Raw genomic sequence first — 15,341 nt, forward strand, 5'->3', positions numbered from 1 at the left:
ATCCTTAAAAAGAAGATTAAAACTGTTTTGGATTGTAAAAATTACACTAAATTCATCTTAGAATTGTATTGTTTTTTAAGCCAATATTTCGTTTAAATAATTACTTTAAATTTAAAGACAGTGTTCAGAAAATGCATTGCTCTTACGTTTTCTATAAATGTACGAATACAAGTTGTAACCACGGCTATATGGGATCTTCAGTTCGTTGAGCTTAAAGGTTAAAGAGCATGCGCAAAATACTCTATATAATTTACGACATGGCTTACAAGTCCGTAACTTTCTTCCTCCTGTCCAAGATTTTAGTATTCGGTAAAGCGCTTCAAATGGAAAAAGTGGTTAAGATCAATGGAAATTACACAGTGTACTCACACTTCCTTTCCGTAGTTATGCAACATTTCCACGAAACACCTGACAGGAGTCCGTGAACCACAGATTGAGAACCGCTGTTCTGACCTCTGGAAGCCAAATGGCACTGCACAATTTGTTAAATATGGATTCAATTCAACATGGATGTGTTGTATTCTGAATGAGGATTTCATCTCCAAATCTGAAGAAGATATTGCAGATTTGTTTTGATTGCGAGGTTTTCTAAAATCTGACGTAGAAAAAAGCTCTTTGAAAAGCCATGAATGTGTCATACAGAGACACTTCACAAAAGATTGGCCACAATATACTCTTGTTTACTTCCAACCATTCAATTGTGTCTACACAAGTAGCTAAAATAATAAAGGACAATGCTGACACCTTAAAGACAAATATTAATTCTAGTTTTTCCCCTAAAAATTTGTTCAATCGTCACTCGTACGTCTCACCTTAAGATGCATTGGTTTGCACTAATGTCAACAGCAATGACAATCACCCTATCTCGTCTATTGATTATCCTCCCTGCAACAGACCACGTTTTGTTGTTTGTGGTCACGTGAACAGCCAGTGGACACATATTAGTAAGACAGGTTAGAACGTCAGTGAAAATTTCGAGGAAATAGAGGACATATACTGAAAAAGGACAGTTTTTTTAAACAACAGTAATAATGTTTCCAGCTCAAAGTGGTGGTTTCAAAGTGTGTATCTATTGAGGTAGATCCAGGGACCACTAAAAAGTAACACTCTTGCTTTCACTCTGAGAAATATCACCTAATTTGAATGAAAAAGTTTTTTGTTTTTTCATTTCTCGTTTAAACTGGTCTTTAACATTCCATCTCAACTGACCCTCTTACTTCCTTAATCTCTTATAAATAATATAAATAGCTTCTCAATTACTACTATGTATATCTTATCCCAGCCGACTTGAAAATCCTAGTATTAAACGAAAGGTCTCGTCTATACTGGATATAACAGTTATAGTGTGGTTAACTTGTTATTATACACTCTTCTTTATTTTTACTCAAAAGTTCTTTATAATAATTATTGCGAGTTTTGAGTTAGAATACTCGTATAGTCGTTATAAACAACTGCTAGACTGTCGATGAATGATTAGCTCCAAAACTTTATCAAGATTAAACTACACTACAGTGAACTCATCCCACGTCGTAAACTTTGGAAACTTCAGCGTTCACCCCATCCCATCATTTTCAAGATGATTGAACTTTACAAAGTCTGAGAAGTTAATTATTTATTTTCAGTTTAACTCTAACTTCTTTTTCATCTTGAATATAACCAAAATCGCCTTAGAATTTCAAATATGGCATTTAAGATTCAATCCTGCTGAATTTTTAACTGATTTTGTGATGCACGATTTCAAAGTTTTTAACTCACTTAAAGAAAATTAGTGTAAATGTTGGTTATTTATTTGGCCTATAAATCATAATACTAAATGAATTTCTTTTTTTTGTATTGCTACAAATAATATATAAAATATAACATTAAATGTAATGTAAAAAACAAAGGTTAGGTTTTTTACTGCAAATTTCAAATACTTCTTATATTTAAGGTCACACAGTTGGGGCTTTTTGATTTGCTGTGTGAGATAAATGAGTTAGTGTCCATAAAGACCGCACGGTCATATTCTTAATACATTTCTCGTGGGTTAATTTCTTTGACAGGAGCTTCTTGGTGCTTTCTCACGGTTGGAATTAGATCCTAGTAAACCTACATGCTTATGTAAATTATTATCGTAGTCAAGTGTTTGGAAAAATATAGGTATATCTAGCATATATGTTGTTGCAAAGTATTAATAGGTATATAATTGCACGGTTGGAATTAGATCCTAGTAAACCTACATTCTTATGTAAATTATTATCGTAGTCAGGTGTTTGGAAAAATATAGGTATATCTAGCACATATGTTGTTGCAAAGTATTAATAGTTATATAATTGCACGGTTGGAATTAGATCCTAGTAAACCTACATTCTTATGTGAATTCCTATCGTAGTCAGGTGTTTGGAAAAATATAGGTATATCTAGCATATATGTTGTTGCAAAGTATTCATAGTTATATAATTGTTTTATTGCAAAGCATTCTTTCAATTGCTTTTAGTGTTTATTTAGTCACACTTTAAGAAGTATCTTAATTTGATAGTAACTGAATAGGCTTTCTTAAGAAGATGATTTATATTATTTATCAGCACAGAGCGGTCTCTATAACAAGCTTAGCTCAAACTGCTCAGTCTACATGTTCGTGATTATAAACATTATAAAATAAAAATTATTTCAAAGTATTTTGCATCCATTTGTCACTTTTATCCATGTTTAAAGACACTTGCGCGTCTTTCACACTATTTTTTTCATAATTTTATTTTGATAATCATTTATACTAAAATTTATAATTCTTACATTTACATAAAAGAACTCATGACGATATATGTAGCTTCACCTTAATACACTTTAGGCTCTGCAGCGTTGTAGTTTTTAATACTGTCAATAGATGGCCATAAGTATGTTGTGGAAGTTCAGACTTGTGAACATGCTGCTGGTTATTCTCCCGCTTTAAAAATCCATATATTGTAAACATATTGTTTTCCTTATCTGGATTTTTTCAGTACACTACACAATCCCGCCGTTAATGATGAGAGCAAAAAAAAAAGAAAAAGTGGTACAACAAATTACAACGTTGGCAACAACACGACAGTAAAAAGAAAAAAGTACAGGTTACTTGGACTGTTGCTGACAAAATATAACAGCGAGAAAATGACAAATATACGGATGTCGCAGCAAAGCCTGAGTGCCACCAGGGGGATTGGGTTGTTACATTAGGCTTGCCAAGTAGCAGCTTTGTAGAAATATATATGTGTGTGCATATAGGTGAATCAGTTTAATGGATATACATCTATTATATGATGATATGGTATAATATTTTATCTGCCTATTCATCAGAAATAAAACATAAAATCGCAGATAATAAAAAATATGGTTTTGTAGCAGAGAATTCTGTAGAGTTTTCGTTTTCATGTTATCACAATTGACAAGTATATGAAATTTCTAATAAAACAGAGAAACATTTCCTCTATGTTTAACGGATCTTCAGGTAAAATATCCCATATTAGGAGTGTAGAAAACAGGAATGACTAAAACTATTGTTTTACCCCTTTTATTCAATTTTGAAATTATGCTGAAGATGTCGGTTAAAAGGCTGATAATAGTAACAACTCAAATTTTTAGTACACTTTAGTGTCCCATTTTTACATGTATCGTGACTCTCGCGATGCTGTTCCAGTTGTTTTGGATAAGTAAACCGTTGCTTTCACTCAGATCACGTGTTTGCTTGAAATAAAAAAAAAAGAAGTATTTAGGTTGTAGACTATCCGATGTCACTGTACATAAAGGCGATAAAATTATTTGTTCGTGAAAACATGTAGGTGTCACAAATTTTGATGAAGACGTAATCAGACATTATTGAAAGCGAAATACTAAAGGTTTTGTATAAAATGTATTTATAGCTTGTAGACACTGCAGGATTAGTATATTAGCATAAGTAACAAATGTTACGGGCCCCCGCACCCATAAGAATGTTTTTTTAAACGTATTTCAAGTGTGGATTATTCTTGAGCTGGTTTCAGAGACAAAAGGTAAACTGCAATGTAAAGCTCTGTTGTTGGGTTTGATAATATCAATTTTGTTCGAGAGTTGAGTTTTGTTGTGGTGAATGTTTTTCAACAATAGCTGGAGGAAATTTGTTGGTGTGAATAAAGTAATGCTTTATGTGGTTGATTTCTTCATCTATGTAGTCCGTTGAACAGAGTCTTCTGGCTGTGTTTATGAGGTTTTCAGTGTATTGATTTTTTGTGTGGTGTCATGAGCGAAATTCCAGGGGTTGTATGTGTGTTCTTACGGTGAATTTTGGTTTTAAACTGGTGTCCGATCTAATAATGTTGAGATTAAGAAAAGATAACAGTTTATTGTTTTCGTTTTCTATGGTAAATTTGATGTTGGGATGAATAGAATTTATGTGTTCAAAGAAAGTTGGTGTGTGTTCTGTAGAATTAAGCCAGCAAAAGTGTCATCGACATATCTATACCAGTATAGTGGGGGATGAAGCGCAGAATGTATGGCTTGTGTTTCGATCTGGGTCATAAATATATTGGCAAGAACGGTGAAACAGGATTGCCCATACTTAAACTATCTATTTGAAAGAAATGTTCGTTGATGAAGATAAAGTTGGTTTTAGTTGTTGTAAATTCTAAGAGATAAGCAAAAAGTGTAGTGGGGATGGGGATTAACTTGTTAGGGTCATTAATGTAGAGGTCGAGTGTGATATTGCACGCTTCGTTGGCGGAAATTTCGGTGAAGAGTGACACCGTCCCATGTTTTCCACCATCGCAACTCAAAGAAACATAGTATATATATTAAAAACACAGTAATATTAAACAAAGAACCAAATATAAACAAACGAAAAATCAAGGAATTCATCTTATTTGAACAAAACAACCCTACTCTAAAACAACACCCTGGGGTGCCAAGATATTTCTTCTAAGTCGTGCAACAATATCGGGTCATGTGGCCTCTTTTTTCCATACTGTATATATATATATATATATATGTGTCGGTGTAAACTACTTGTACCTGATGATGACAAACCTTGTCGAAACGTTGTACATTTACTGTTATGTTAAACTTATATTAAAGTTTTTCTTCATTACCCATTCAAGCCGTCTCCAAGCATTATTATATCCTTACAAAAAATGTGCATATTACATCTTAATGAGTAGTTTTCTCTTTTGTCTTCCAGTATCAATGTTATTTTTTGTTTTTCAACTATTTTATGAAATAGAATGTAATATTTACTGTCTAATGTGAATAAAATCAAAACTTTTAATTGAAGTTAAGAATCAATGCAGTGTTGAGTTATAATTGTGGTTTTCTTTTACATAGGTTTCAGTGTTGAACAGAATAACTCCAACTATTTTTAATTTTAAAAAGGTGGTGAAATTGGTGTATAACGTCTAATATTCACCCTTTTGGTTGAAAATGACAGAAAGGTGCCATCAAGTTTAATAACTCACTCTTAGCTTATTACGTAATATAAGTTCCTAGTATGAAGATTACATTACTAACAGGATAATTCTTCCTTCTACAGTACCATACAGTCAGTAACAGCACGTTTTTATTGTGAGATTAAAGTCTCCTACTGGGTTAGTTAAAATAGAAGCATTAAATATCACTGACACTTATACAAGTAACCTAGGGATTAAGGAACCCCAGTACAATAACCTAATAAATTATCTATTAATAATTCTCCTAACTTACAAAATGTCAAGTTAGGTGCTTTGATAGAGTTATCTAACTTATGTGATGTTCTATCACACTTCTGATCCTAAAACTGAGGTTTAATCATTTCGAATGAAACCATATAGTAGTTATAGTATAGTATTAGTATTAATAGTATTAATGATTCTCCTATCTTACAAAATATCAAGTTAGGTGCTTTGATAGAGTTATCTAACTTATGTGGTGTTCTATCACACTTCTGATCCTAAAACTGAGGTTTAATCAATTCGAATGAAACCATATAGTAGTTTATTTAATGTACCAACTTATCCTATGTATCTTTTTTTGTAACACTAGAGGAAAACTGGTTAATTCGGATATTAGTACGATGGTACTAATCTGTGTCATTTGACTGGTATATGTAGTAATTAACTAAAACATTGATTTTTAATAATACATAATGCTAAGGAAATTTCGAAATAAAAGGTTTTCCTTTTTTAATTGGTTCATAAACAAAGTATATCAATTCTACAAGTTTACCTAGAATTACGAAGTTTTAGAAGTATCCTGAATGAAGTATAATTATGTTTTAATCTTTTGTTTCATTCTTATAACATTTATTGTAAATCTTAATACAAAATTTACATTTATTTGCAAATTAAAGAAAATACTAAAAATATATCTATTCACACGTATTTATAATTCTAATGGAACTCATGATTAAATCTGTTTTGGTAATCTACTTTCCTATGTAATCATTAAAATGTATTTTGGATATTTTTGTTATATTGAGTTTCTGACTATTAGCTTCATTTTTTTTTTCACCAAGGAAAATACAGTGAAAAATATTTCACGTTTTGGAGTACATGAAAACCTCAATTCGAAATAAATTATTTTTTCTTCAAATCTCAAACCTTTTACAGCAACATTTATTTCAAATAAACACATGAGAGCAAATATTACATTAAAACCAGAAAGCTTACTTTATGAACAACATACATAATACATATTCTGATATGAAACATTTAAATCATACAAGCAGCGTTTCTTTCAAAAAATAATGAGACGCCCCCGGTGACTCAGCGATAATCTTGATAACTTATAATGCTAAAGATCGGGGTTCAATACCGGCGGTGGGCACAGCGCAGATAACTCATTGTGCACTTGAAACAAATAATGAAACACATGAGAAATAACTAAAGTACGACCATGGCACACAGCAGACCAGTCTGGTAAGCTCATTACTGTGTTATCTCACTATGAGAAACCTTATACACATTTTATAAAGTATTTATCATCGAATATTTGTACTTTTTTATTTGTGTAAAATATCATGTAATTTTACCAATGGAGCAACAAAACAAGATAGTTTGATTGTGATAAGTGTTGTTTTAGAAAAAAATAGACGTTTACTTTTTCTTGTTTCTATTCTTGACTAAACAGCATCTAAATCCACTGTCTTTTTCTATTTTTATCTGTACCTTGAATTTATTTTCCTTTATAAAGATGTTCGTTTATAAGAAGTTTAATGCAATGATAGTTATTTTCGTTAAGTAAATAAAACGTTTATAACTCGTCTCACAGATTACCAACCTGATATATTGTGTTAATAAAAAATTACCATTAAGCAACTTAACTGTGTTATAGTTTCACTAAAAACTTTGGCAGAAAATCTAACCCTCTCACAGTGATTAACAATAAAATTCTTGGATACTTGCCATTTGAAGAAAAAAAAATTAAATTAGATTTCTTTACGAATTTACAACACTATAGTAACACATCCGCAAGCATACGCATGAAATATGTAGTTTTCTCTGAAAGGTGACAGGAACCAGCCTTGCACCGAGTTTTATTTCATTTTGCTTCCACGTGTGAAGTTTTAACAACATTTTGTAAAGTTGGAAATTGTTTATAGCTTATCCTTGTCGGTTTCCCAACGAAGTGACAAATTTACAAAATGTATTTTAGAAGTTTTTGTTTTTTTTTCAGTAAATAAGTTCGGTTATCGTAAATGAAAAGAAAGGTTTGAATTTGAGGGATCTATTTGGTGTAATAAAAAAGTGAGACTTGTCTCTTTCTTAACTTAATTTTGTGCTTTATGTTAATGGTAAGACATACTTTACTATGATTTACGTTCATTTCATACAAGCTCAAAAGTGAACTTTGACTACTACACTAGTATATGGTAAAAAAAAGTTCTGAAAGGTTTTTTTTTCTAAAACCTATAATCAAATTCATCTTAATTAGTTACTCCAAAAATAGCTCAGACAATTAAATAATAATAAAACTAACTTTGAAAAAAACGTAAAATAAATACTAGTGATATATCTATGTATAGACTGCTGTCTGAAGGTGTTTAAAACTTTTGACAACGCAACCAGTGTCAGATACTTTCACACACACTGTAACAATATCATCTCTACCCCATTTAGATGAAAGCACATTTATAAACAAATTAACACAAAACAATAACATACAATACTCATTAATGGTTATTATTTTAATAGATTTATGTCTATTTCACACCTTTATCTAAAAAAAGTCAAACCCTATGGCTGTTTAGTCATGAAATCAAATTTATACGCTGTTTTAAATGTATTGTATATTTTTCGAAGACAAGACTATTGATAAATAAAACGCCATTTTATATTAAACATATTAGTCACTTACTACTGTTGATTTATAAATAAACTGAGCTTATTATACTGTAAGATAAATAAACAGTTTTTTTTTTAAATTTGAATTGTCTTAAGTTTTCACCGGTATGTGCGTTAAGTGTTATTGGAAATAAATGTTAACATTTAATTCTTGATCAGAAAATAAATGTTAACATTTAGTTCTTGATCAGAAAATAAATATTAACATTTAATTCTTGATCAGAAAATAAATGTTAGCATTTAATTCTTGATCAGAAAATAAATGTTAACATTTAATTCTTGATCAGAAAATAAATGTTAACATTTAGTTCTTGATCAGAAAATAAATGTTAATATTTAATCCTCGATTAACACTCTCATATTAAACCAAGAGATGAACAAAAGTAAGGTTTTTTTTCTAAGCGGAGATGATGGTAAAAGGATTATTACATGTTTGTATATGTTCCTCGCACTTTAACTACACAATAAGGCAGTAAAGTTTAAGTGTCCTTTGGGATTTATGAAATTATCTGAATCAACCTAGTTAAGCACGTCTTAAGTGTAATTAGGCATGTATCCAAATGGTTTCTGTAAGGAAGGCCCGTGAAAGAAAATCATGTCAAAGTCAACATCTCAAACTCAAAATGTATCTTCTAATTCTAAGGCACTAAACTAAGTTATTTCATGAAATTCATCAAAAAATTGTTCATGCACGCATAAACTGAATGCTTCGTCAGTCTTTTTTTAACGGTTCTTAAAGTACTTCTTAAAATCTTTACAAAAGAAAAAACTCTTCGTTTCTAGTACACTCCAGAATGAGGCTTGATTCCTAAATAAAAACTTCGTCTTTCGGTGAGAAATCTCTAAAGTCAACCACCATTACAGTGACGTTATCAACAGATCCGCGCAAATAAGCTTGCATCACAAGGCTTTTGGCACCCAAATAAGGTTCGTCGAGATGATTGGAAATGAATAAGACAGCTTCTTCATTTGTAAAAGCATCCCACAATCCATCAGTAGCTAGAATCATAAACTGAGGGGTGATTTCCTTGAGGTTGAAGGTGAGAATATCAGGCTCTGCTGTGATGAGTTTCCGATCTTTCAAGGGGTAATCTCCTAGAGCTCGTGATGTTGCAAGTATACCAGCAACCCTCCACACTCCGTTAAACGTGATGAAACCGCCAGCCTCCTTAATTCTTTTGTGCTCTTTTAGCTAGAGAGAAACAACTGTAGTGTTAGACAAGTTATGGAAATACTGTAAAAATACAAAACATTGTTGTAAACCTCCAGATAATGGAATTAAAACATGATAAAAACAGAATAATGATATAAAATGCTCCACATTATCGACCGAATTAAACACGTTATGGTATGCGACTTGAATGTTATCGGTGTTATAAATAGTGGCGCCACAACAAGAGATAATAAGAAGCCAGCATAACTATCTAACTTGGATCAGCGCCAAAATTATTCATACGAAACCTCCTTGTAGCATAAACTACCCAAAATTGTACAAGTACTCCTTATAACATAGATTTTCACCATTAGTTACTATATATATAGTCTCCCGATGAGACAGCGATAAGTTAACGGACTTACAACGCTAAAATTCGGGGTTCGATTCCCCGTAGCGGACACAGCAGATAGCCTAATGTGGCTTTGTTCCAATAATGAAAAGAAATAAGTACAAGTATATAATACTGAAGTTATTCCTTTAAACTTCAGTCATATAATCGTAATTTATAACAACTTTGAAAATCTAAATTCAAGTTAAAGCTTTTCCATTTCTAATTTATATTACTAATTATACAATATCATAGTAAATTTCTAACTTGAATACAGACATAAAATTCATAATACAATAAAGTTCGTTCACAGTTAATGCTTATATATTTTTTCCCAAGCGATATGGAAAAATAATTTAGTTCGTTAATATTTTAGGTGTAATATTTCTCAATTTGTCTTAGGTAATTTGAGATCTCATGTTCATATAAGACTAATTAAATTATAATGTTAGGTATTTGTCGCAAAAAAGCTAAATTTCGCAGAAAGAAGTTCGAAAGAGAGACAGACGGATAGAAAGTCTGACAAGCAAGTTAAATATCTAATTAAAAATAGTAGACCATTCGTCTGCATAAAAAGTGTCCTCTCCAGAGCCACAACCGTATGTCTGAAGGTTTATAATACTAAAAACTGGGTTTCGATACCCGTGGTGGGTACAGCAGAGATAGCCTGCTGTGTAGTTTTGCGTTTAACAACAAACAACCGTTACTAATAATGCTTGGAGACGGCTTGAATGGATAATGAAGAAAAACTTTAATATAACAAACGTTACTGTTACGTATAATTGTTTAGTTGTACCTGACGAAGACAGATGATCAAGGTCTTGTTGAAACATGTACATGTAATAAAAAATAATTGTGCAGTTTTAACCTTTTTTTTATTTTACAGTATTAAGTACAAAATGTACATACATACTGGACATGGTATGGTTTTGTTATTTACTGTGATCTTAACGTTGTTAGCTCCCAATTACTGACTTGTTTCATATCCTTCACTACCTATGAGGTCCACATATTGATTAATTTTAGTTTCTTGCTTTTAACAAAACTCATTGTAAAGAAATGATCAAAACTTGGGGATGAAATCACTCGTTTTCTTTGTAAAATACATAGGAAATCTCAGAAGCACGTAGTGAGATTAACCCTTTATTGCACATTGTAATATACAGGTGTCAAATCTACCTTTGTTACTTAATACACATACAAATGCTTCAATTTTATAGATGAATGCTCTTTTTGCCAGGTAACAGTCTAAATAAACCATGGAATTATATCTGTTAGTTCCTCAATTGAACAATGTTAGTTGTAAGTAACGCACCCATTTATAATTTACTAAAATATATTTCACAAAAACATTTTTTTGTGTAATATAGACCTATTTTAGTGAAAACTTCAAAGAAAAAACTATTCCAAGTATTTTAATAATAGAGGGTTAATTGCAGTGCTATCAGTATTTTTATTTATTTATTTTTCTTTGCGTGACTCGCATGGTATTATAAATCCTATGACGAACAAAGTTCTGGATCCACAATTGTTTAGATACATAAATCCAAGTATTTTCCAAAACAACTCATGCCTCGCTATGTGAACAAAGTTTGTTCAAATTGAAAATGATATTTGAAGTCGCCATAATTTTTAATTATTCTATACATAATTTAATTAGTTCACATATTAATGAGTTTTTTTCTAGTCAACAGCTTTACTAATTTCCTCAATAAAGAAAGCTTGGGCGATGCCAAATGTTGTAAGTTGTAAAATAGAAAAGTGTAAACAGCACCCCCTTTTTTTGTTATTTAATGTAGAAAAAGTAACTGCTTTATTGAGACAGGTTTGACTTTATTACATATTTTATTCCAATACAAAATATAAAATTTTTATTATTAAATTTGACATATACCTGCTGAGGCTTGTGATCAAATGTGGCTGGTATCGTTACTTCTTCGCTGCCGCAGAGCACACCTCGGGAATCTCCAACGTTCGCTACTATCAGTTGCTGGTTGTGTACCAATGCAACGACGGCTGTTGTGCCTATCAAAAAGAGATACAGCCCATTTTAATGCTTATTTTAACCCTGGAGAGCTATTATCATTCAGTTTAAAACAGGAGTATAAGTCAATCTTAACGCCAGTTTATTGTAGATGGATGGATAGATAGACACTTGATTACCTGGCACACAAAGTTTGTACATTCTAACGCTCAAAAACATGAAAGATTGACACCTTTTATTATCTATTTTCGATAATAATCTAAATAAATGCAGTGCTGCGAAAATGTCATATTCTATACCAAAAGAGCTGAATAAAGAGATGTATCTGTTTCCATGTGGTGATATACCCTGCCACAGATTCGGTTTTGTTGATAAAACTTCAAGTTGTTCGAACGTTTCTTCCAGTAATTGTATGGTTTTATCGACTAATGTGAGTTCGTGCAGTTCTTATTTCAGTTTCAGAGCAGAATGATGCTTTTTATGCGTGGTGTGTTTTGTTTTTTGCAAAATGCGAAGCTAAACAATGCCATTTCTGTGCTTCACCTACAGTGGATATTGAAACCCGATTTTTAGTGTTATAAGCCCGCTGACTTACTGCTGAACCTCCAGGGGGCACGTGGTATACAATTTACAAATGTAATATTTATTAATATCATATGATTTTGTTACTTTACACATGCTATTATTTATTCACGATGATACTACAAAGGCCTCAATTTTTTTTTCAAAACAAAGGTAATTCATTAAAACGAATATAACTCGAAGAGCATCAACTAAACGAATTCTAGACTTAGTGTTAGTGTAACAATATCACGTGTAGCTTTACTGAGTTGCTTTACTTTATAATTGACTTTGGAATAAGTTGAGTCAAGGTGAAATTGCAATGTCTACAAATATTTACAGTAATATATAGTCGAATACATCCCGCACCAATAAAAGAGTGTACGTAAAAATAAGGACACCGAAGAATCACAAAGCATGTGTACAAATTAATGTGTCTAAAAACAGCAAGTTTTTTTTCTGGTTAAATCGTCTAAGAATTTTACAACAGGGATACTGAAATTGTTGGAGTCAGAATCTGGCTCGAGTTCAATTATTTTAGTTCAGTGACGGGGGGAAAAATAAACACTGCTCGCACTTAGTAACAAAGTCATTAAACTTCTGGATGTTATTCCAGCCAACAGCTCTCAAGAGGTTCTTCAAGCATTCATAACTGCCAACGACAACAGCTGCGTCTAAACTAAAAACATTCTTTATATACAAAGATATATTACCAAAGCAAGACAGGGTTGTGGTGAAACTGCATTCAACTGGATTATTTCACTCTTGAACTTTGTTTCGAATAATGTAAGATGTACATAATGAAAATTTCAAAGATAAAAGAGAAATTTGTGAAAAATTGGTGCACGTAAACGAATAATCATCGCTATTTTCACAGCTGTTATGTAAAAAATAAACAAATATTTTTGGCAAGGTTTATAGAGATGGACAACGTCCTGCGTTTTCTTCCAGGTTCAAAGTGCAAGCCTTATATAACCAACTGAGCTTCTAACTTAAAATAAGCCATATTTCTTGAAGCACAGAGTTTTGAAGTGATATCCACATATGATTTTTTCCAGGAACACCATTATCTAAGAAGCTCACACCATGAATCAACAAGCTGTCCATGAAATTTGTTAAAGAAGAAAACAATTATCAATCTATACTCCTATTGTCCCTTTTTGTACGAAGAATTAATCCATTCAATGCTTATTATAAAATATATAGTACAGTTTTGGGGTGGGTGCTGATTTACCATTACCATACCCCACTACAGTAAATATAATGTTGTGATATCCAAGGGTTTGGAAAAGTGAATGGAAAGGTTAGTTAAATAACATATCATGATGCTTATGGAGATAACTTTTGTGATATTGAAGAAGATGTGGCTAACAAAGAAGCTGATGATTTGTGATAACCAATAACGTTTAACTAGCAGAAAGGCTACAGAACAACCTTATGTGATGGTGCAGAAATAACTTAATCTTTTAATGCGATATTTAAGGTGGTTTGACGAGTGTTATGATATATTTCGGGTTGATGGGATTAAGTATCATGCTTACGTATTAAAATACGAATATAACTGCTACAAATGAAATAAATTTTCTTTTACGAAAACGTCGCTATAAATTGTGTGGAAAAATCATAATTCTAAATAAGATATAATTAATATAATACTATCATTACGAAGTATCAAGTGTACTCCAATCAACCACCCTATATAAATGGCTGTATGAACTAGAAGTCCAATACACTAGATCAGAGAATAATAATGAAAAAATTTCAGCTATTCAAATATAAGTTAATATTCCTTAAAGAGCTTGCGGAGAATTTCATTAAATGTAGGAACAATAATGAAATATAAAGTAGTACAGAGGATCGTTGTTGTTTTTTTTTTTAAAGACAGTGAAATCAACCCAGAAACTCAAGAAGTTTCGAAGAGTAGTCGCTTTTTCTTCAGGAGCAGAACAGATAAAAAGATTAACACACAAAACTTTAACCCTGGCTTGAGAGTCTGTAAATACACCAGTTAAAAAGTGTTGAATGTCTGCGTTTGTCAACTCTATACGTGATTTTAGATTTATTATTCGAATAGTGTGATAAAATTACATCTCGAAATGTTAGTGTCGCGAATCGTGTTCTATACTATATCGTGAACGCTGATGACTTTAGAAGTTACTGATAGCGATTTGAATCAAAGAAAATGTTTGTTTTTTTTCTTTTCTGTTCTACGTCTGACGAGAATATTTTGTGACTTTTTTACGCTGCTTTACATTATGAAAGTTGATTGAGTACAGGGAATAATTTTATTATTGTATTTGGGGAAAAATGTTGACATGTGTTATCAAAAGATACACTTTAAGACAAAGTGCACGTTTTGTAACACTAAACTGGAATCGAACGTAAAGGCAGGTTTATATATTTGTTTTTCTTTTTAGACCTTCGCGCAAAAGAACACAAGAGCTATCTGCGCATAGCCGTCCCTACTCTCGAACCGGTAACTAGAGAGAAGACAGCTAGCCAACAACCAATTATTAGACTACTCTCCCCTGAGCTAATATTAGAATCTCACCGTTAATCTTATAGCGTAGCCACAATCCCCAAGAGTGGAATGCGTTTTTGCGGAAACGAACTGAGAACCTTAAATCCTCGGATTCAATGTCTACCGCGCTAAAAGCTAGCGTACGTCCGGTCATATACAGGCATATAGTTTAAATACACAATATATGCATCGTGTACTGTATTTCAAAAATAAGCAGTTGTAATAAATGTGTTCTTTGCAAACTCTTAGAAATACAAGTTTCCAGCTTCGATGACGAGGAACCCACTTTGAGACTAATAATGGTTGGAGACGGCTTGAATAGGTAATGAAGAAAAACTTTAATATAAGTTTAACATAACAGCAAATGTACAACGTTTCGACAAGTTACCTGATGATGTCAAAACCTTGACGAAACATTATACATTTGCTTT

The 15,341-nt window shown here is 31.9% G+C and overlaps 1 protein-coding gene across 1 annotated transcript in view; it reads right to left on the reverse strand.

The window, feature by feature from the left end:
- Window positions 1-8,533: 8,533 nt before the first annotated feature.
- Window positions 8,534-15,341, reverse strand: part of LOC106460199 (protein phosphatase 1L-like) — a 34,716-nt gene continuing 27,908 nt past the window's right edge. Inside the window, exons 3-4 of the mRNA XM_013919886.2 lie at window positions 11,739-11,869; window positions 8,534-9,492 (exon numbers count right to left, since the gene is read on the reverse strand). Coding sequence (XP_013775340.1) covers window positions 9,109-9,492; window positions 11,739-11,869 — 515 coding nt within the window. The 3' untranslated portion in view covers window positions 8,534-9,108. The remainder of the gene's footprint in view (window positions 9,493-11,738; window positions 11,870-15,341) is intronic.

This window comes from Limulus polyphemus, unplaced genomic scaffold, assembly GCF_000517525.1.
Source record: "Limulus polyphemus unplaced genomic scaffold, Limulus_polyphemus-2.1.2 Scaffold32, whole genome shotgun sequence".
In the NCBI taxonomy this organism is placed as follows: Eukaryota; Metazoa; Arthropoda; class Merostomata; order Xiphosura; family Limulidae; genus Limulus; species Limulus polyphemus.